The 23,883-nt window shown below is 44.2% G+C and overlaps 1 protein-coding gene across 2 annotated transcripts in view; it reads left to right on the top strand.

Moving 5' to 3' along the window:
* The window catches only part of UBE2Q2 (ubiquitin conjugating enzyme E2 Q2), a 90,092-nt gene that overhangs the window by 30,134 nt on the left and 36,075 nt on the right, over positions 1-23,883 (top strand). For both annotated transcript variants that reach the window (XM_059714761.1, XM_059714762.1), the window contains exons 3-5: positions 11,335-11,439; positions 14,085-14,141; positions 19,778-19,918. In XM_059714761.1, the coding sequence (XP_059570744.1) occupies positions 11,335-11,439; positions 14,085-14,141; positions 19,778-19,918 (303 nt within the window). The remainder of the gene's footprint in view (positions 1-11,334; positions 11,440-14,084; positions 14,142-19,777; positions 19,919-23,883) is intronic.

The following is a 23,883-nucleotide window of genomic DNA, read 5'->3' as shown; positions in this document are numbered from 1 at the left end:
CTGAAGGTAGAATTTCTGAATTAATCTTAAAAAGCACAGAAGAAAAGTGGGGGCAGGGACAGCAGAATGACTCCTCTTTAGTCCCACCTGTCAAGAGTTGTTGTCTTATCGTGTTTTGTGAAATATGTAGCTTGGTTGACCATACTTCTATCTGCTACTTTCAGGCCTTAAAAAGCCTGAGGATAGAAACAAAGCTCAAATATGCAGAGCCCAGAAATAGCTGGAGCCTGTTATGCCACGTTGTATTGCCTCCCTGTTGAATCTGAGACTACAACTGAGAAATGTGTTGGTGCATACATCCAGGATCATTTCAAGCAGCATACACTGAGTTGGGGATGCGCAGAGCCAGAGTGAAGAGGCAGGGCTTGTTTCTCAATGGAGGTCCAAGGCAGATCATGGGGGCAGATACGGTTTTGAACTCTGAGAAAAGAAGTCTAATGGGCATGACCCTGCAGCTAAGTGGCTGAAAAATGTGTTAAAATCTTTTTTCTAACAGCTGCCCCCCCCCAATATTCCTGAGCTTGCTTAATTTCTACTGCTTTTGAAGAAAGGGTCTGTTTTGTGTTGCAAGTGTGTGTCTACTCTTTGAATAAAGAGGGTCTTTGAGTAGACATATAGAGACTGGTTTATTTGCATCCTCAAAAAGGGCAGTGTCAAAAAAAAAATTTTTTTTACTTTCTTTTATTGGTTTCCCTGAGAGTATTGTAGCTAACAGAACTTGTGCCTTCAGACTGCAGTAGGGATATAGGAAACAAAGTTGTCACTGCAGCAGTGTATTTATGAATGGAATAGTGTCTGGCTCTTACAGTAACTTGATCACACTGCACATAGTGAACATATATTAAAGATTTTATTTATATATATATATATATATATATATATATATATATAGGCAGCACTGTTTGTTGTGTCTAGAGTTGGCTTCAGTCTTGCTTGCTTATAATTTATCAGACATTAACTAGCTGCTCTGAAAATTCCCACGTTGGTAAGTTGCTGGAGGCTGCAAATTTGGGGAGTTTAAGGGAAAGTGTGTTTTGCTCAAGTTAAATCTTTGCAGGTTCTTCATGAGAAATGCTGGTTTGTGCCTTCACGTCTTTGCTGCAGAGTACGAAGTTTGGGCAGGATTTACCCTAGCATCAGCCATATATATGTCTTTTGTTATCCTTCTGAAAAATACTTGCTTGCATATACTCAATATGGCTTGTTAGATTTAATCAACTAAATTATCCAGAAGCAATCTGCAGTGAGCATGCTCCAAGTGTGATGCAGGGGCTGGAACAGAACTCTCCCCAGCAGTCAGGCATCTCTATGATATAGAAGTGAAGAGGGAGAATCTCTTCTTTGGTGGTTCTGCTACCTAGGCATCATGAAGAAGAAAATGTTGGGGGATGAAGCCAATGGCAGCAGTTTAAGGGCTGGTTTGGTGGAGCAAAGAGGAAGCATTGCAGAAAGGCTGTCAGATGGAGCAAGGGCACGGGTCAGCAACCTAGGCCCAGTCTAAAACTGGCTCATGAAGAGACTGGATCTGGCCAGGGGTAGCTCAAGGAATGAGCAGCAAGCTCCAGCCTCAGCAGCAAAGGAGGCATCACCAAGGTGCTGGCACTTGGCTTTATCTATTCCTTCTGCAGCATCTACTGATTGCCAGGGGAATACGGCCCCATAGCAAGGGCTGGGTTGCAAGCAGCAGCCCACAGTGGCAAAATATTGCTAACCCCTGGGGAAGGGGGTAGGTGCAGAAGGAAATAAGATCACTAAAACATGCTTTGCTCAATGTCTCCTGGCTTCATTTCAAAGTTCCAAGTCTCTTTATTTTTCGGTTTTTAGTAAATGTGTGTGAAATCCAGAGAGGCTTTCATCCCTCATTTTTAGCGGCTGCTCTGCATAGAAAATGACCCTCTGCTGCTACTAGTTAATTCAAGTGGTAGATCTGTACCCAAAGTGGGTATTGATATAGTTTTTTTCATAATGGGCTCGTGTGTGTGTGTGTGTGTGTGTGTGTGTGTGTGTGTGTGTGTGTGTGTGTGTGTGTTAAGCAGAAAACCTTTTTGGGTTGTGTTTGGGGGTTTGTTTTTGTTTTGATTTTTATTAAAGATTCAAAAAACTATATTTGAAGACATGGCATAATACATATGGACAGTAGAATTGAATTAAGATTGCATGGACAACTCTAATTCTAGCATTTCCAAACTATTAAATATTTGATGTATGATCTTTGAAAATTCTTTACTAGCACGAGGTCTTCCTGATGTGATAGAGCTTTGTCTGCATTTTTGAAGAAGTTCATGTCATTAAATCTCCCACTTCCTGGTTTTTTTGTTATGAATTTCAATATGCTCTGTTTCGTTTCAGTGAAGAATGCTTAATTGCAGTAGCAGTCACTGCTGCTGATATTTGAGAGGATGAAAGCCTCATTCTGTTCTGCTAAAATTTCAGGGGCTAATCCTGAGTCACAGGAGCTGACAGTGCTGAGTAGTGACATATAAGAAAGATTACCTCACCTTATCTACAGTGGTAGGATAACATTTAGAGCTGTATTGCTCTGTTCTCTGGCCCATACTGCTTGACAATTGTGTAGGAAACATGTATGTGCTGGGCCCATTGTAAACATTAATATCCTAATTAAGATCTCAAAATTCCCTTGTGCCCTCAGACTGCAGATTTTTTTTCTACAAAAGAGAGTGAAAGGGCTTTTTGTGTGGGTTAAAAGTTAATTTGGTACATAGTCGCTTGCAAAATGTTAACACAGGAAACTGAAATTAATGTCTAAACACCTCTTGGAATTAAAACATTATCATGGCAACCACAAAAGCAACCAATTTCTCAGAACCCCTGAGGGCTTTTGAATAATTTCAAAATCACTCTGGTCACTCCAGCACTTAGCATGTTTCTCAGGCAGACTGTTTTGTAGTGCTTCCGTGATGCTAGTGTTTTTAGAAGTCCTCTAGCTCTCCCCCCACCGCAGAATCTCTTGATGCAAGATTGCTTCTTGGCTTCTTGTAGGCTAAGATCAAGTGTAGTTTTTTGCAGCACTGGTCTGTTGCCCAGCTAAGATCCATTTAGAATGGCTTTGTGTAGTACAGGGTGCAGACCTGCCCAGTGCACTGTGGACATGACACCTTGCAAGTATCTACTATAGCTTCCCAATGGGAGGCTACCATATTTCACAATGTATAAGTTGAGTTTTGAAGCCCAGTTTTTTTGTTTGTTTGTTTTTTTTAACTCTTAAAATTCAACCTTGATTTATACACTGTATCAAAGCCTGCAGGCCTTGCTATCGCTATGGAGAGACCACTTGGCCTGCAAGCGGCGCCGAGCTTGGCGCTGAGCTTGGCACTCAGCTGGTGCAGCTCAGGCAGCGCCACTTGCAGGGGACAGGGCCGGGCTCAGCACCTCCATAGTGCGCTTGCAAGGGATGAGGCCATGCCAGCTGAGCACTGAACTTGGTGCTGCTCCCGAGGAATGGGGCCAGGCTCGGCACTCAGCTGGTGCGACTCTGGCAGTGTCGCTCTCAGGGGAATTGGCAAGGCTCGGCACTTGGCTGGTGCAGCCCTATCCCCTGTGAGCAGCTCTGTGGCATGTGTCCACACTCAAGGGATGGGGGGAGTCTGCAGTGAGGGCACACAGGGTCTGGTGTAAGGTGACTCCATATTTCTGATCCAAAAAGTTAGGTTGACTGCCAGTGGATTTGTAAGCATCTGAAACCCCAGGCTGAAGAGTCTGGGATGGAGGATACTTGCCAGTGGTAATGTCATATAGACTTGAATGACTGAGTTCTGCTCAATTGATAGGATTTGGAACAGATTTGGCTAATTCAGCCTGGAATGCAAACTTTAAAAAGAAACATGAAAAAAAACCCTCGATGCAAGATTCTGCTAAAAGAATAAATGTTTCTAGTTGTATTAGCAAGGATCATTTGGGTAATTCTAATATCTTTTTACTGGACCAACTGCATGGCTAGGATAGTTAGACAAACTTTCACATGAAAGGCATTCTTCCTATTGACATTTAAGCTTATTAAAATGAGTCTAAACAGTCAAGTATTGAAGCCAGTCATTCTCAAACTTTTTGTCATTAGAAGTTGGAGTGGGTAGGAGTTGTCAACCAAGGTCAGACCCCTTTCCAGGAAAAACTTCTGGTTCTAGCAGCACTTTCTTGAGACTTCTTTGGTTTAACAAAGTTCCAGACTAGGGGTAGGCAATTGTTTGGGCCCATGGGCCCAAACAAGGAGTTTCAATGAGCTGTCACAGACCAGGTCAGTACTCCTCCCCCTGCACATGCAACACCTTGCCAAAACTCTGTATGTGGGGTGGGCAGCAGTGTTTGGGAATGGTGCAGGCGAGGATGAGGTCATGGGGCAGTGACAACACGGGGCTAGGCCCGGGGCAGAGCTGCAATCCTCTTCCTGCACACCCTGTGACAAGCACAGGTTCCTCAGACAGGGCTATGTAGGGAGCCCCCTGCTTTGAGCCCTGCCCACGCAGCTGCTGGCCAATGTCCATGGTTCTGTGAGTTGGGGACATGTGGGGTCAAGTCCCAGGGCAGAGCTGTGATCTGCTCCCTGTACTTCCCTGCCTGGTGTGAGGTGGCGTGTGCATGCGTGTTAAGGGGTGCTGGCTGGGAGCAGGGTCATGTGCAGCTGAGCTAGCCCAGATGGTGTGGTCTGTAGCTGCCCCCACAGCACTGCACGGAGCCGAGCCCCATCTGCTCCCCCCAGGACAGCCCTCACCATGCTCCTGCCCATGCCTACCAGCCCAGCCCCAGCCAGCACTTACAGCTTACTGGCGGTGCTGCTCCTGGTGCAGCTACAGCTGCCTGGGTGCTACTTGGCTCCTCTCACCTCCCAGCAATGGTTCTTCCTCCTCCTCTTGTTCCTGCTACACCACTCCAGGCGGTGGGAGGGGAGGGCGAGCTGCAGCCGGGCCGCTCTTGCCATAGCACATGAGGCTCCAGCTCTAGCTCTGAGCTGCCTTCCACCCACTTGGCTGCCCACAGGCACCAGGTGAGCAGAGCGAGTAGAAGGCAGCCGGGATCTGGATCCAGAGCCCAGCCGCAGTTCCCCCTACAACTTGGGGCAGGAAAGGAGGGGGAGCTGCTGTTGGAGTCAGGGGGAGCTGAGCAGCAGCCGAGCAGCTACAGCTACACTGGGAGCAGACCCACCAGAAACTGCGCATGGGCCAGGGTTGGCAGGCACGGACAGGAGTGCAGCACTGACTTTCCCAGGCAGGGCTCGGCCCCATGAGAAATGCTGCAGGGGCAGCTGCCGACTGGATCCAGTGTATTGGCAGGTGTCCCCCGTGGGCTGGATCCAATCAGTTGGTGAGCCAGAGCCAGCCCATGGGCCGTATTTTGCCCGCCCCTGTTCTAAACTGTCTTCAGATGAAAAAAGCAGAGCTTAATACACAAGTGTCACTGGTGGCGTGGCTGATATGCAATATCATTAAACCACCTTACAAAACTAAACGTATCTTGCCTAGAGCAGGGGTGTTCAACCTCTGGCCCACAGTACCATGTCATCTGGCCTGTGGAGCTCCCCATTGGTCTGGAAATTTGGTGGCAAGCCAATCCTCCAAAACCAAATTTACGGGTCCTTGAGGAGCCTCAGGCCCCTGCATGTTGGATCTGACACCTGATCCTGGCACACAAGGCTGGGTGGGGGTGGTGCTGGCCCCTGGTATGTGGAGGGCAGAAGGGGACAGTGCTGGCCCCCAGGACCCAGTCCTGGTATGTAGTATAGGGAGGGGATTGTGCCAGGCCCCATGGCCTGATCTAGCTTGTAGATAGCCCAATCCGACTTGCAGATGGGCTCCGCACCACACATCTGGTCTGTAGGGCCAAAAGACTGAGCACCCATGGCCTAGAACAGTATCCACCCTAGGAGTGCTTTACCAGAACTTCTGTCTGAGTCAGCAAATTATACCTTGTGTCCTTGCAGCTGTGCCTCAGATATGACTGTTGGGGCCTAGGGGCTGTGGCCAGCAGCCCGGGCACATGGGCTGGGGAAAAGTCGGCATGGCGAACTAGAATTGGGCACTGACACGTGGAGGTTGATTAAAGATTGTTTTACTTACACCGTAGATGGTCGCGGTGCAGGCAGGAAAACTTGCCTGGTTACAGTTGTAGACAGAATAAAGAGCTCTCATCGTTCAAGTTTTCTTCTTTTCAACTGATACGAGAGTCCGTGCTGTGACTCTCAACGAGTGCGCAGGGCAGGGGTACGTCAAGGATCGTCCGGTGATGGGGAGAGATTCTTGGTGGCTGATCAAACCACCATTCGGTCCGAGATATACGTAGAAATCCACGAGATAATCGTGGACTCCTTGCCGAAATTCTCGGAATCGGGGTTCTCAGGATCCTCCTGAGATTCTCGGAGATCTCCAACTTGGGCGGAAACTGCTCAAGCCTCTTATACGGCTAGCAAGCCAATCACTAGCCGCCACATGGGAATAATTTAGAAACAGCCAATAATGGGGTACGAATTTGCATGCGAGCGGCGGGAACTCCTTTGCACCAGGGTTTTCTCTCTGCAGCTGAGAATTGCACCATGCAAAGAAAGCTCCATGTGGCGGGAAATAATTCTGCAGTGCTGAAGCGCGCACACAATCATTGGGTAATGACAATGACAAAACCACTTCTACAAGCCAAATGAACTCGGTACCTTTTATGCTGGCATTGGTGTGTCTGCCTGGGCTTGTGCTGTATTTTCTCATGTATAGCACACCCCTGTACTAATACCCCTTGATTTTTGAAGGAGACCCTACAGACAGAGTGAGTGGCAGCTCAGCAGGGAACTGAGCCTACCCCTGTGCCTTGTCCCAGTCCCACGAGCACACCATGATCAAGTCCATGTACAGAGTATGACCTGGCATGCTGTGGCTCTAGGGTTGCATGCCAGCTCAGACTTGGCACGCTGAGTCCAAAGCCACATGTTGGCTCTTGAGCACATGCTGGGTCTTACCCAGCCCACAGCCCTGAAGCCAGCAGCTGGTCCCAGACTTGGCAGGTGAGGTGTGACCTGGCACATGGCTATGCAGCCAGTACATGGGTCTGGACCTAGCATGCCAGGTCTGGGGCATATCAGGTTGGACCCAGCACACTGGGTCTGATCACAGACCAACCCCACACAGTAGCCTAATCTAACAAGCAGTTGGGGAGAGGATGTAACAGTGGCAACATTAATTGCCATGGCCCCCAAAGCCCTGGCAATTTTTAATAATGCCTCCCTGCCCTCCCCCCACCCCCTCCCCCCCAAAAAAACTTCCAAACCCATGGGGATCCCTTTTCCTCACAATGTGCACCCCAATTTTCCCCTTCTGGTTTTCTGGGGGAAAAGGTGTGGGTTATATGAAGAGAGATTGTATTTTCTTACATGCCCTTAAGTCATAGCTATTCTGACACTTAAGAATACCTATGACCTTGGGAAATGAGATAATGTAGAAAAACAAGTGTGCTGGTCTCTTGCTTATAAAATTGCTCTGACATCATGACAGCAAAACAGCACAAGTAGAAAACTCGTGTGGATTGATTGTTTTACAGCAGCATTATGGAAAAAGAGAAGGTATCTGACTGGAGGCAGGCTTTTTCCATAAACATTTTACCTGGGAGGGAGTACTGAGAGCTCAGCCTCTTTGGGAAGGTGTAAATGGCATGGTGCAGTGCTATGTAGAGATAAGAGGGCTAGTTCAGGTAAGGGAGTGGCAGTGCTGTGTTTATACATGCCCTTAGTTTTGAGCTACTACACAAGCTTGAGGCCTAGCAAAACCTCTTGCAGCTAAGTGCCTAATTGCAATGGAGACTATTTACTTCAAACTTTGCTTAGAAATAGTTTTCTTGAATTAGTAGCTGACTACTTCTTTTATTCAGGCTTCTCCAATACAGGGATTCATCTCAAAATAAACTTAACAATCAAAGCAGGGGGTTGGACTCAATGATCTAATAGGTCCCATCCGACCCTAGAAATCTGTGGAATCAGTCTCTGGTCTGCATTGCCTTATTTGAAAGAAAGGTTAGGGACTCGAAATGGAAAGGTCATCTAGCGCAAGAGAATGGCTCTCTTTGATACTTTAGCTACTAGAAGAGTCAACATGGAAATTTATAAACAAGTACACTGGCGTTTTGAATTCAACATCCTAAATAATCTATTTCCAATTCCTACCTTGTGTTGGTAGCACAAAACAATTTTACTTTATTTACCTGTTAGCAGAAGAAAGCTTATCATTGTACAGGTAACAGTGAAATAAATATGCTACAAACTTGGCAAGCCATAATTGCCACAGTGGAGATTAAAAAAAAAATGTAGTGGTGACTTAGCAGAAGGAATAAATGTTTTGAGAAATATCAGAATAGGAGAATACTAAGAATAGCCATGTGTGCATAGGCACAAACTTTTTATTTTTGCTGGGAGTGGCCTAAGATGATGGACATGTGGGAAGTGTTATGCATTTCAGGTTACAGCCCTCTTCCTGAGGGGGCCAGGACCCTCAGGCCCCCATATACTTGGCACCTCTGCACATATGGGAATAGTATGTGTTTTGGGGCAGTAGGGGGGAGCTTCTTATAGAGAGGGAGGTCTATTTCCAGCTTTGTCATGGCCTGTGTGACTTTGAGTAGTTCTACTTAATGTCTGCTTTTGTATTTGTAAAATGAAGCTACTTGTCTACTACATAGTACTGCTGAGTCTTGAACGTAAGAAAGGTGGAAACTTGCCCTGCCAGTGCCTGATTTGAAGATCTTCTTTACAAGACTTGGATTCTGTTGGGAAAACTCATGGAGATGGGAATGAGGGGGAATGGAGGAAGGAAAGTCGGAGTGGCTTTTCCCCTCTCCCCACCTCCTTATCCTTGCTATAACACACGGTCTTTGCTTAAAGGAAAAGTCTTTTTATTCCCCCCCCCCCTTCCTAAAGTTACTTTTTCCTTAGGCTTGCTATGAATAGTGTGGAAGAGCAAAGTATTTAAAATAAAAACAAAAACACCCCAGCTTCTCAGAGCTTGTAGGCAGCCATATGGTGGGGAGGGACTGCCAGATTTCTTATAACCTGTCCAAAGGCTCTGGCTCTTGTACTCCACCTGATTAGCATGCTTAAAAAAACCCCCAAAACTATAAATTATGTCAAAAAAAAATTTGAAATAGTAGCGGCAGTTTCCGCTGCATTTTTGTGCTCCTGCTCTTGTTTCATGTATGCATACGCCATATGTGGTAAAGACACCCATGAGAATATTTATTTCTCCCCTGTTGGCTGTCTTGGGTACATTTTTACCTGTTGCACAATCTCCCAAAGAACTGAACACCTGAGAAGCTCAAAAGTTATGTAATTTTTTTTTTCCTTTGAGAAAATTGGTAGCTCTCACAAGGAATGCAGATTTTCCTAGCTCAGGCTGCGAAGATCTTTGTACCGGGTGGCGGCACAGGGCTGGGAGTGGAGCTGCGGTGAAATTTGGGGTGGTTGCAGTCTCCGCCCAGTGCCGCTGGTGCCCTCTCTGAGCCTAGTCCCTGGCGCGAAGAGACCTGCGCAGCACCAGCTCCGCCCTGCCCCGTGCAGATGTGGGGGCATACGCCCCCCTCCCCCCTGCCCTCCCATGTGGGGTAGGGGCAGCTCCTGCTGCTGCTTGCACCGAGCCGCAGATCCATCCCACGCTCCCCTGCCCCCTCCCTCACCGCAGGGGGTGTTTATCTTCACCCCCATGCCCCTTCCTTCCCCATTTCCCTTCTGACTTACCAGCTGGAGGGAGGTCTCTACACTGCCACCTCTGCTCTGTGCTTTATCAGCCATATTATCAGCTCCATAGGGCCAATATCCAATATAGACAGTTTTCTTCATATCGGTACTGATCTGATATCGGACCATATATCGGTGCACCTCTAGAGTTCAGACTTTTTAGGATTCTTTCCTTGGCATCAATTACAGCGAGAAACAAATATTTTATAGCATTGGAAAGCCTCAGTATTTGGCTAGTGAGTATCTGGTCTAGCTAATTGTAAGGGCTGGGGCCTGTAAAATTGTTCCTGGAATTAACTTTATTTAAAGTCTATGCATACAAAATTAAGTCTTAATTTTCATATTATCTAAACACCAAAAAAAACATGGATTCTTTGCATCTGTCATGGAAGAATGATACCAACTGCTACACTCTTGGGGAAACAGAAAGCTAATAGAATGCATTCTTAAGGAAATATTCTTTAAAGGGAAACTAGGCTTTCTCACATAAAATAAGTGCCTCTACTGCAGAAAGACCAGTGTAAAGAAACTTATACCTTGTATACTGAATTCTAAAAATGGCAAGAGACAAACTCCTGATACCTGACAGAAGGGACATCTGTAGCTGGCTTGTAAATTGTCTCATCTCCAGCCTCTGCGAGCGTCATCTAGGGGTCTGTAGTACATAGTCCTGGCTGATAATTTTGCAAACAATCTTCAATCAATGCTTCCTGAGGCAAACTGTACTTTGTCAGGGCCTAGAGAAAGGAAGGAAGCACTTGGATTTAAAAAGAACTCCAACACTAAGTGAGTGTCTGAAGATTGCTCAGGAATCTGGAAAGTTAGTAATTATGGAAATGAGTTTGTATATAAATCAAGTGGCCAGGGAGCAAAATTAATGTCACTATTTTCTGCATTCATCAGTAAAAATGTGTGTGGATACTATGACCAAGTGAAATCTCTTGCATATAAATTGGAAGATTCTGTGACCTATGGTGCGCACACAACTCTTGGATTCCCGTAGTTCCAGTAATTCTGTCTTGGAATATGTCTGAACCTAACAGAAGGACGTGTTTTAAAGAGACTACACTTTGTGTGCTAGGGCTGCCTACTCATGTTGGCTAGGAGGAGGTGAAGCTGGGATTCTGTAGCTCCAGTATATTAGAGAAGCAAGCTGCTGTCTTTTAAATACATATGCCCCACAAGAGAAGAAGCTGGTGGGTACATATTGCATTTTGAGGCACGATTGATGCCACTTCTCACTGGGGTAATGTTACTCCAAATCATGCCCTGATGCCTCCAATGTGAATTGTTCCTAAGGCTAGAGTCTCTGACCTCCTCTTTTTTTTTCACCCCCCCCCCCCCTTCATTCCACCTCCACTCTCACTGACTCCCTTTTTAAAACTGCCCTTTTTATTACCTGCCATCTTGCTGGTTTTCCAATTGAGGGGTTTGTATGATCACCATAGAAAATAAGTACCTTGAAACTTAATCACTGAAATTGTAATTCTGTGGACTTAGTACTGTATTTAAATGTTAGAGCTTGGCTGAAAGTTGAGTGTATTTCTGTGCAGAACATTGGAAATATTACTACAGGTTTCAAATACTTATTTGGGTTGTTTTGTTCTTTTTTTTAATAGCTGCTTCAACAGCTGAAGCGATTGATATGTGACCTGTGCAGATTATACAACCTTCCTCAGCATCCAGATGTTGAGATGTTAGATCAGCCACTACCAACAGGACAGGTAAAGTCAAAAGATCCAAACTTCTATGTACAGAAACCTAAAACCTGCTCTCTAATATTGACAAAGTAGGGTATATAAAGAAAGGAAGAAAAAATATCTTTTAAGCAGTTGCTTCTTGGGTATAGACCATAGTTACTTTCATACAAAACCTCAATGTCTTGCTCCTCCTCATGGATTTTGTTGTAAAATATACCTTTTCTGTAATTTAACATAATATTTTAGCTCCTTCACAGGCAAACTTATCTTTCTATTAAAGAGGTAAAGTTAAACTGCATATAGTAGCTTATGGAAATTATCTGCCTGCTTTGAGGTAGGATATGGGAAAAGACCCATCCTTTTGTTCACTATGAAACCTACTGATAACCTGTCCAATTCCTTTTGTGCAGTTAAGAAAAGTTACTGTAAACTGTTTTTGAGGCATGTTGCCAGTGACCTTCCTGTTCTCCCACCATTTCTGGGGTCTTGCATTGAGTCTGCCCCATCTTATCCATCTGGCCTTCTTCCCAGTCTTTCCATCTAGCGTGGTCTTTTACCTTGTCTCATGTGAAGACAGATATTTCCTGGATCCACTCTGCTTTGAGCACTACTTCTGTTCCCTTGCTTCCTAAATTCCTGCTTTCTCACTGCTGGCTTATGTCAACATTACCTAGTTTTTTGTCATCCAGTCCAACAACATCTCTGAATTTCCTTTTTCCTTGTCATTTGGTCCTCTTTCACATCCATAGCCTCCCTTGGATCCTGGTCTTAACCTATACTCTGGCCTCATATGATATGCCACTTCTGCTGCCTCCTGTATTTTTCGCCCCAAATATGCTTAGCTTCTGCTTCCACGCACTGAAATTTTCGGAGAAAAGCTAGGGATCCTGAAATTCAGCCAGCATAAGCTTTTGTTTACCATCTAGGTCAGGGGTGGGCAATTATTTCAGACGGAGGGCCGCTTACTGAGTTTTGGCAAGCCATCGAAGGCTGCATAACAGGCAGCCAGGGGCAGATAAATATTAATTTTCTAAATTTTCAGGGGCCCTGCAGGCTGAATAAAATGACCTGGCAGGCCACATCCGGCCTGCAGGCCACATTTTGTCCACCCCTGGTCTAGGCCCCCCAAAAACTGCTACTTCCTCCTTAAATCTGTTACTTCATTTTATTCTTCCTTGTTTCCTCTCCCTGACTTTTTTGTTTTGGGTCTCTGTCTGAATCTACTATGACTTTCTCCTTTTGTGTTGGAGAGCAGAGCAGTTACTAGTGCAAGGCTTGGTATCACTCTTGTCCATGCCCCTTTATGCATATTCCTTACCTGCAGGCCTTTGTCTCAGTTTTTCATAAACATGCTCTTCTGCATTAATGCTAGCCTCAATTCCACTTTGTATCCCCATCTTTCTTTCCATGCTGCTTTGTTCTTAGAGTTCCTCACTTAAACGTGTCCATCAAGCCAACTCCTGCAGCTCCTTAACCTTTTTCCAAAACTTGCTTTTCCTCACAAGTGGAGCAGAGGTAAACAATACACAGGAAAACGTCAAGCCAAGGAGTATGCATGGTTTACTGAGGAATTGAATGATCCTGTGGCCAGCTTCATCCTTCCCCTCCGTTCCTCCTAGCAGTGTCATGTGAAATCAAGACTGCACACCTCTCTGGGCAGGCAATGTCTCTGTACTTGGTTGTGAGGTGCCTAGCATGCTTTTGAGCTCTTGAAAAATTAACAATTGCAAAGGGTCACTAAGCATTCTGGTTAATTAAAACACTTTATCTTGTGTTGATTGTGTAGTGTCTAGCACAGCTGGCATGCCCTACTTTTTCTTAGCAATAAGTTCTGAGAGTAGTCCTTTACTTGTACATGATGAGTTGATGCACTTTTCTAAAAACTCCTATGAAGCAGAGGTATAATGTGTGGTAATGACTGACTCTGCTTAGCTCTGCTCTCAAGCCCAGTTATAATTGCTTATGTCTTCACCCAGCTACCTGCAAAAAAACCTCCACTTTGGAACAGACTTGTCAGTAGCTCCCTTGCACAAGGGAGTACACATATTGAAGATGCCCGATTTTTTTACATCGGGAAGCTACAGCAAGCTCATTGTAGTGGCTTGTTACTTGAAACTTCTGATAATCTCTAGAAATTGCAAAAAAAAAAAGTTGATATATCGTTAAATAATGCAAACTAAAATACTTATGCATCCATTTTTTTAATATTATTGCAAATCTAGAACTATTATAAAAATAAACTGTTTTTTGATTCATTCATTAACAGAGACCATACATGGACTCTGAATGTTCAATATGGTGATCTATTTTGGATGTTGGGTGACATCAGTTATCTGATTTTAGTAATTCACCACAGTTATTACCATTTTCTGAATAGGATATCCTTGTTATCAGCTCTTTTTTAAGGTTCCACTTAACATATTTTTGCTGTTATGCTAGTATGCCACTAATAACAGCATTCTGTCTGGGCTTTGCAAAGAAAAATATCTTCATCATTTCTTCCTGGGAACAGGGTAAACAACATGGTTCCTTCATCTTTAATCCTTTTAGGTTAAACTGAATGTTAGCAAACATAAACTGCACACTTATTGTATTCCTTTTGGTCAGTAATACAGCTCCTTTGAAGTAAAGCAAAAAATGACATACACAAACCTAATTTTGTATTCCAGAATGGAACAACAGAAGAAGTAACATCAGAGGAGGAGGAGGAGGAAGATATGGGTGAAGTACGTGTATATACACACACGAAAACTTGTTAGATTGTGAATCTGGTAGAAGATAAGCATTATGTTGGAAAATCTGCATGGTCCTTGCCTTGGCTGCTAATATAATCAAGATACCCATGTGCCTTATCAGAAAATATTTCACATCAACACTATAGAGTATTGGCCCCAACAGTTTGAAACTTTACCTTTTGGGTTCTTGAGTATCTTTTCATCTGCCACAATGTCTTTTTGTTTGTTTGTTTTTTGTTTGTTTTGTTTTTGTTTTTTTAATTTCCCCTCCTCAAATTCGTTTTCAGAGTATCCTGCTGGAAGTGAGGTGCTTGAATGTTAAAATGTAGACATCTGTTTGTGGTTTATTCAAACAACATATTAAATGTTAGGCCAGATCAGCAGGCAAGCACTGTAAACTCCTGTTTACAATAGCCTATAACCTGACTTTGTTGTGTTTTAAAAGTTGAAACAAGCTTTAGGTAGGAGTAAATTAGCTTGCTACTTTTTTTTTTAATAAGGCAGCAGGACTAATTTTTAACTATAATACATTGAAGAAGATGAAAAGAAATGTGAAATAGCAGACGTGCTAAACTTTAAGTGGGTAATATGATTGTCTAGCAATGTGGTGCTCCATTTTAATGAGCTGCTTGTAATATCCAAACCCCCACTTCTTAATTATTTCCACAATGTTTTAGAATGTCTCAGAAAAATGCCTACTTTGTTAAAACAAGTATAAATTACTTTATTAGATGAGGACTGCTTGGAGTTAAACACTTTTTTTTATTTTTAATTAAAAGGGTACTGAACAAGGGTAAAGAACTTCCTCTTTGAATGGAGAATACTTGTTTTCCACAAAGAAGCCAGATACTGTGCTTCATGAACTAGAACAGCGGTGTCCAACCTTTTTGAATGTGGGGCCGGATCACGAACTTTTTATCACCCAGTGGGCTGGCAAGCTATATTCAAAGACCTCACAGGAAGTGGTATCACATCGGGAAGTGATGTCACATGACCTTTGACACCAATGAAGTTGCAGGAAGTGACAATGAAATGGGTCTAACCAGTTCAAAACTCTCCCTCTATAGCATCCACCTCTGCCGCTGTTCGGGACAGGATACTGAGCTAGATGGACCATGGGGCTGACCAAGCATGGCACTTTTTATGCTCTTATGTTCAGAAGCTCTTATGTTCTTTGGCTGAGCTTCCAAACTATGGCTGAGCTTTGCAAAAAGGGGTAGATAAGCATGTTACAAAGTTGTCATAAAGGATTTGGAGCCCTCTAACTCTCATTCATTTTAATGGAAGTTGGCCTTTTGACTCAGCTTTGAAAATCTCAGCCCAAGGTGCCAACCAAATTAAGTCCAAATCTATTTTGCATTTCTATGCAGTGCATCTATGTGGGGCTTTCCAAGCATTTTACAAACATGACGTGAACCTCAGGATGAGCCCAGCCAGAGCAGCAAGGGCTCAGCTGCACTTTCTCCCTACCTGTGCTGGTCAGGCCCAAGTAGCACATGGCTCCGCCACAGCCTCTGCTGGCTGGTGCTGACCCGAGTGGATCTGTCCCATCCAGAGCAGCACGCAGCTGAAGCTGGCTTCCCACGTGCTACTGGGGACGGGAGGAGCCCAGCCGGGTCAGCACCGGCCAGCAGAAGTGGTGGCAGAGCCATGTATGCTTGGGACTGACCAGTGCAGGCAGGGGGAAATGCAGCTCAGCTCCTGCCACTCCGGCCGGGCTCGTCCCGTCCCAAGCGGCACACAGCTCTGCTGTCGCTTCTGCTGGCCGGTGCAGGCCCGGCCTGGCTCCTCCCGTCCCAAGTAGCATGTGGGAAGCCAGCTTCAGCTGCATGCCACTTTTCCTGGCCGGTGCTGACCCGACTGGGTCCATCCCATCCGGAGCAGCATGCAGCTGAAGCTGGGTTCCCACGAGCTGCTGGGAACGGGAGGAGCCTGGTCGGGTCTGCACCAGCCAGCAGAAGTGGCGGCAGAACTGTGTGTTGCTCGGGACGGGACGAGCCTGGCCGGAGCGGCAGGGGCTCAGCTGCATTTTCCCCCTGCCTGTACCAGTCAGTCCCAAGCAGCACACGGCTCTGCTGCCACTTCTGCTAGCCGGTGCAGACCCGGCTGGGCTCCTCCTGTCCCCAGTAGCACGTGGGAATCCGGCTTCAGCTGTGTGCTGCTCCAGATGGGGCAGACCTGCCCAGGTCGGCACCAGCCAGCAGAGGTGGCGGCGGAGCCGTGTGCCGCTGAGGACTGACGAGCGCAGGTAGGGGGAAAGTGCAGCTGAGCCCTTGTTGCTCTGGCTGGGCTCATCCTGTCATGAGCAGCACACAGCTCTCCTCTTCCCACACGCACCGCATCAGCATCGTCAAGCTGATGTGGTATGTGTGGGAACCTTGTCCCTTCCTGAGCCCTTCAGCAGCCATTAGGAAGCTGCTGAGGGGCTGGGGGAGGGACAGGGGGTGGGAACGAAAGTAAACTGTGTTTACTTTCGTTTCCCATCGCAGCACCGCGGGCCACAAAAAATGCCTTGGCGGGCCGCATGTTGGACAAGCCTGGACTAGAATAACTGTAAAAGAACATCCTGTAGATAGACTGAGTGAAGTTTTCTTGTTGTTTTTCAAGCAGCCCAACACACTTTCCCTACAAGCGATTCTGGACAAAAAGGTTGCCTTAAACATGTAGGCTATAAGGCAGGCCCAGACTGCAGGACTTAAAGCTCTGTGTGTGGCAGCAGAGTGCATCAGAACATTTTTGGGATCTATTCAAGAACTTCCTGAGATGGATAGAACCAGTACAATCTGCTATAGTAGGCAAAAGCACTCGGGACGGTATGACCAGACCTGAAACAATCAATATATAGGGGATGCATTTATTGAACACATTCGTTAATTAGTAAATTGTAAAGGTATAGGGCACCAAATATGATTGATCATGAAGAGCACATGCAAGACAGAAAAACTGAAAACTTTGTGCGGTAAAGTTGGTAAAATATGGTGGACTGCTTGTAATTATAATGATCATTAATCAGCATACTGTAAGATGCAATGATATGGGCTTGATATAAGTGCTTGTAACATATAAAAAGAGTAGAATAGAAATCCACTGTAGATTTTGTGTTTTACCTTGCACTATCCTTGCTGCTGGCTGGTCTATTTATCTGGCTTATAGTATGAATAAAGGCTATATTAAGATTTATACTAGGGCTGACAGACTATTAATACCAATTTAATTGTGAGATTTAAAAAAATAGTCATGATTAATTTTTTTAATTGCACAGTTTAAATAGCATCCCCACACCCAACATCCTGGAGCCCATGCACCCTGTAGCTCCTCCCCACCACCACCAACAGTACACCACCAACAGCTCCTGCCCCAACCCCAGCCTGCCCTGCACCCACTCTGGACTCCAGCCTGCCAGAGCAGACCAGTTAGAATTCGCATGCACAGCCCCAACCCTAGCCCACCCCATACCTGGTCCACACACATCTGTCCATGCTGAGCAGCAGCAACTGCTGGGCAGAAGCTGCTGCTTGGTATGGGAGAAAAGTAGCCCCCACTACCCTCAACACTGCTATAGCTGCCTGGAACCCATGCTCAGGCTGCCCTGCAGCCCCTCTGCATTGCTACAGTTAACCTGCTGAGTTGTCTGGAGACAGCAGTAGCAGTGGCAGAGAGGTGCTGCAGGGCAGCCTGAGCACAGGGAGGCAGCTGCAGCAAGAAGGGCTCAGCAGTGGGGCTGGGGGATGGACACACAACTGATTTTCCCCCCCCACCACCACCACCAAGCAGTAGCTTCTGCCCGGCCACTGCTGGCTCTATATTTTGCCCATGCCTGGTCAAAACTGGCTCAATTTAAAGCTTGTTTAAAAAAAAATTAATGCATTAATTTATTTTTGTGTTAATGGTATCCATTAACTGTGATTAATTGACAGCCCTATTTTTTACTATAGTTTCTCACACCAAATTGGGTTTGTGTGTCAAGCAGGGAAGCCAATTTTCTGCCCAGGATAGATGCGTTCTCCTTTAATTCATGCCCCCCACAATATAGCAGCTGTTGCATAACAATCATCTCTTTTTAAAGGTCTTGTTGTTCCACTAATCAAGCTAAGCTTTTACTAGGGCAATTTCACAATCTACTGGCTGCTGCTGGTATCTCCTCCTATTTCACAGCCTTTGACACTTTTAAACGTTTTTTTTTTTTTTAAATATTAGATTGACCCATGGAAACCAGTCTTTAGTAGCAGCTAGGGTTTCAGGTAGCTAATCAGGAAAGGGAGAGTGAATCAGCTGAAAATTAGGCTCTGTCCTGACTCCAGCCATATTCTGCCTTTAAAATAAAAACAAGGGGCACATAATATTCCAGGGTGTGTTGTATGCAACAAAATATAGCATGCATTGAATAGTTGCTGCCTGCCTATCTTGAACTGCATTGCAGTAAGACCTAGCAGGTTCTTGGAGGCAACAACAGAACCCTGAGGAAAACGGGGAAGTATGTCACCATGTGCATATCAGCACCAGAAGTAATCCTCTTCAGACTAGTTAAAATTAACAAATAAGAACTAATTAAGATACCTGCTGCATCACTACTTTTATTGTATTGTTTTTGTCTGAAAAATCCTTGCAGAAGGAAGTTTGCACAAAGATGCACCAAACAGGCATTTCTAAACCTTCCTTAGCTTTCAGTGCATCTCTGCTCTCAGTTGTTCAATCTGGTTTTTCATGGCAGACCTAAGGAGTCCAAAGTATATGACATTCTCTCTACTTTAGCATGGAGGGCAGTGTCGGGGAAACGCAAGAATCCCATTACTGACTAGATGGAATAAATTTAGCAAGGACTCTAGAGCAAATACCTCCTTTTAGAAAATAATTAACTCTTGCTAGTTTGGGTACTTGTAATGGGGACCATACATTAAGTCTCAATCACCTTTAAAAAAAGTACTTTTTAGCTTCACGTTGCCCCTTTAAGATTGTATTGCTCCCTTTTTAGAGGCATGTTTTAACTGACTTGTCATACGTAGTCTGGAACTATAAATGAAGCCCTTGTCTCCTGAACTATAGTCCAGCATTCTCAACTCAGACCATACCTCATCTGTCCTCTAAAAGTGCCTGAATAACAAACACTACTTCTGGCACCTTCTACCAAAATAGTCATATATCGCATGACATGGCACTTGTTTTTTTCCAGATTTGTTAATCCATATGCAGTACTGGCTAATAATGTAGTACTCTTGGCTTTCTACTGTGGTGGTGAGGATTTGCATTTAGAACTTGGAAATACAAAGCATCTCCTGCTAACTCACTACAAAATACACTAGGTGCCTATTTCTATGTACTTAAGTGGACTAGTCCACCACAGTTACCAGCCACCTGCCTTCATTCCACAAAAGTTACCTCCTTGCAATGGTTTCTGTTAAAAGCATGAGATGAATCTAGACCTTCTCTACAGTCAGAGACTCCCTAAAATGTATTTACCTTTAAGTGAACAAAGTCCAGGCAGAATAAAAATAACATTAAAATATCACCATCTCAATCTGCACAGGACACCACCACCTGTGTTCCCAAGCTCTATAATGAAGAGTGGTGTCTTGTACTAACTGGAATTTACAATTCGTGTTTTCTGTCAATTGTCTTCCATCTTGTAGGACATCGAAGACCTAGATCACTATGATATGAAGGAGGAAGAGCCAGCTGATGGAAAGAAATCTGAGGATGAAGGCATTGAAAAAGAGAACCTGGCAATTTTAGAAAAAATCAGAAAGAATCAAAGGCAAGACCACCTAAACGTAAGTATATCTGAGTATTAGATTTTAATTTAGGTGCAGCACTTGCCTATGCTTTGTCTACCAAATAAAATCTACTGCTTATGTAAAACATTCTGACTTATTTCTACCATTTTTGGGCCAAGAAGCTTCAGGCCCTGAAACTTGCTCTGATACTCCATTTAGCTGGTTTAGTGAAACAGCTTCTAAACTCCAAAGTTAATTGATCGCTAGATGCAACTTCTCGAAAACCCTTGGCTCTAAATGAGTTTTGCTGCAAGGCTGCATCCCAAAGAAGTGCTATGACTACTTCAGAGTGCTCTGTTGCATGCCTCTTTCAGTTGAGTTAAAATTTGCCAGTTTAAATGTTATTTGTTTGGTCAAGGTGGATTAAAGAATTCTTGGATTTCAGCTTTAAAAATGACTGACTGGAGAAAAGGGTGAGAGAGCAACTTTTTCACCCAGATCCATTTTTCACACTGCTTAGCACTGTTACTAATTGCCAGTGCTATCTAGCCATCTCCTTGGCTGATTTTCCTTTCTAATTGTTCCCCTACTTGCCTTCTGTGTTATCAGGGGGCTGTCTTCACTGCAAAATGAACATAAAGCAGGTTGTGATTATAAGCTGTTCCTTTGGGAGAGACTGATTAACCAGACACGTGCAAAAGTGATCTCTAAAGGAATCAACCCTTATATTGTAAACCCTGGAGCTCATGCTTTTAAGGGGATTTTCCAAACTTGTATACTCACAGCTTATGCCAAAGAAGATGGTGTATGGCTTGTTTGTGCACCTCTTGATTAAACTCTTTTTTTTAAACAGATAGTAACAAAACTGGCTTTCAGCACAGAAGCAGGATGTAGACTGCAAAATCCCTCCTCCTTTCCTGTGCACTTCAGGTTTTAGAATTTCAGGGTTGTCCCTTCCACAAGCAGTGGCAACAAGGAGGCAGTTGCTCTCATCCATACTATCCTATGATAACCACAGAAAATACAGCAAGTAAAGTTGCTTAGATTTTGTGATTTCTGCATTCTCTCCAGGGATGTAATCTCCACATAGTCAGTGGTACCCGTTGCCAAATAAGGTTCCACCACCCACAGAATTTGTGGGAGGAAATAGGGACTTTAAAAAAAAATCTTTTTCACAAGAGCCTCTCATTTAAAATTTTGCATACATTTTTCTGGTCAAGTGTCTTGTTTTGGTTTTTGGATTTTGTTGGGTTTTTTGTTGTGGGGTTTTTTTTCCCCTCAACTCCCTATATTGAAGAGACTAAAAATAAATTTTAAAAACCTTTTCTGCCAACCAAAACTACTTCTAAAATAATGGAAACAAGATCAAAGGGATTGTAGCTTGCTTGCTTTAAACAAGGTAAGTTCTGTAACCTGTTTTCATTTTAATGCTCATACAGGGTTCATGAGTGCTCCATAAAGTATCATGCCTGTGCTTTTCATCATGATTATTGGTCAACAAATCCTTAATTTTCATCTGAACCTTAGGATCTGGTGGTTTCTCCTCCTGTTCACTGCCATCAGAGTTCAAACTGAGTGGAGGAGAGGAGCACTTAATGAAAAGACATAGAATCATAGAAAATTAGGGTTGGAAGGGACCTGAGGAGGTCTAGTCCAACCCCCTACTCAAAGCAGGGCTGTCCCCAACTATATCATCCCAGCCAAGGCTTTGTGTACCTGGGTCTTAAAAAGCTCCAAAGACGGAGGTTCCACCACCTTTCTGAGTAACCTGTTCCAGTGCTTTGCTACCTTCCTAGAAAGAGGTGTTTTTTTCCTAATATCTAACCTAAATTTCCCTTGCTGCAACTTGAGGCCATTGTTCCTTGTTCTGTCATCTGCCACCACTAAGAACAGTCCAACTCCCATCCTCTTTGTAACCACCCTTCAGGTAGTTGAAGACTGTTGTTAAATCACCTGTCACTCTTTTCTCTCCAGACTAAATAAGCCCAGTTCTCTCAGCTTCTCTTAAGTCATGTGCCCCAGCCCCCAAACCATTGTCATTGCCCTCCACTGGATGCTCTCCAATTTGTCCACATCCTTTCTGTAGTGGGGGGGGGGGACAGCAAAACTAAACATAGTACTCCAGATGTGGCCTCACCAATGCTGAATAGAGGGGAATAATCACTTCCCTTGACCCTTCTGGCAACACACCTAGCAATGCAGCCCAGTATGCCGTTAACCTTTTGGCAACAAGGGCACACTGCTGGCTCATATTCAGCTTATTGCCTCCTGTACCCCCCAGGTCCTTTGCAGAGCTGCTGCTCAGCCCTGAGCCTGTACTGGTGCATGGGATTGTTTTGTCCTAAGTGCAGGACTTCGCATTTGTCCTTATTGGACCATGAAGGTTCATCTAGGATAATTTTCTATCCCTTCTCTGCATTATTTAGTACTCCCTGCTGGCTGTCTTAGCTGCATTTTACCTGCTTCACAATCTCCCTAAGAATCAAACACCTGAGAAGCTCGAGTTTTTATGTAACCTTTTTTTTCCTTTGAGAAAATTAGTAGCTCTCACAAGGGATGCAGATTTTCCCAGGTCAGACTGTAAAGACCTTTGTTTCACATACCGTTTGTACCTCTAGATACCTGATGGTGACCTGCATTATTCAGGAACTGATTCAGTGTGACCTGGATAACTGACACACAAAGCAAAGTATGGCAAAATATTATTAAAAAAATAAAAGCTTGACTTTTAAGCTTGGCTGACTTATTCCAAAATATGATTGTTTGAAGAGGATTGAAAGGAACAATGTAGTCCCTCCCTTCCATTGTTATATCTATTCTAGACTCTGACTTCAGGTAAACAAAAGTACAGAATATCATACAGTTTCAAATATTATCTTTAACTTCCTGTCTGGGGGTGTATTGGGTTTTTGTGGGGTCTTCCCTTTACAAATAGGCCATGGCCAAAATTGTTTTTGGGAGCAAAAGCAGTCATCAAACTGAACTGCACTAGTGCTCCTAGTACTCAACCATTCAGATATGACTTGTGGTTGTGCATACTCTTAAAGGTGTAGTTATGTATAGAGCTTGTGGCAGATGCTACTTAAAACTTAAGACTTGCATAATTTAAAAAACCCCTTTTGCACAGAAGCTGGAGGTCATGGTATAGTCATTCGAACTCTTCTTTTGAAATTAAATGTAGCTGAAAATAGGTCATGTTTAGTATTAACTTTAACTGAGCTGCTCATTTTCTTTCCCTACAGACTTATTCTCTTCCAGTTGGCAGACATTGGGTTCTCTTTTCTCCCTCTGTCTGTAGTGGAACTGAAATGAACATTGCTGGTTTGTTTGACAACAGCAGATTCAACTTACATAATAACAGTTCCTCATGCCAAGACACTCTTGTTGATGCCAGTGCATAAACAAGGTCAGCTGAGTACAGGGAATTGTGTATTCTGCTGCTGCTGAGGAACCGCAGTCCCTTTGTGGGTAATGAGATATAGTAGCCACTGTCCTAGATAAATATCTTCTCAAAGGCCTCATCCCTTGGACTTGAGAACTGAAAGCTATAGCTGCACTGCTGATCCAAAAGAGAATGTGTTAATCAAGATGCTAGTGAAGCTGTCTATCCTTGTATACATACCCACCAGGTGTAACTATAGCAAAATATTGGCCCCACCTCAAATGCTAGGAAATATGTTCTACAAGCCCAACTTTGCATATAAACTCATTGAGAATGTACTTAGTGCTTTGAGCCACAAATGCAGTTCTTCAGTGTCCAATTTTATTTCATTTTTACACAAACTATTGCTCTTCAATACTTTTCCCATCTTCTACAGAGAACAGCAAAACAAGCAAAGCTGAACAGAAGTGGAGTGGAAGACATTTTAATTGTTAACGTTTAAACGATAAAAATGGGAATAGGGAAGTGGCAGGCAGTAACTATACAGTGTCTGTTCACAAATACAATGATTCCAAATTTGTAATGTAATTGAGAAACATGACGTAGAAGGAAACTCTTCAATGAGCTGAAACAAAAAGTA

This window comes from Alligator mississippiensis, chromosome 11, assembly GCF_030867095.1.
Source record: "Alligator mississippiensis isolate rAllMis1 chromosome 11, rAllMis1, whole genome shotgun sequence".
NCBI classification, from domain to species: Eukaryota; Metazoa; Chordata; order Crocodylia; family Alligatoridae; genus Alligator; species Alligator mississippiensis.
The sequence above is the reverse complement of the archived record's forward strand: the minus strand, read 5'-3'. Positions and strand labels throughout refer to the sequence as shown.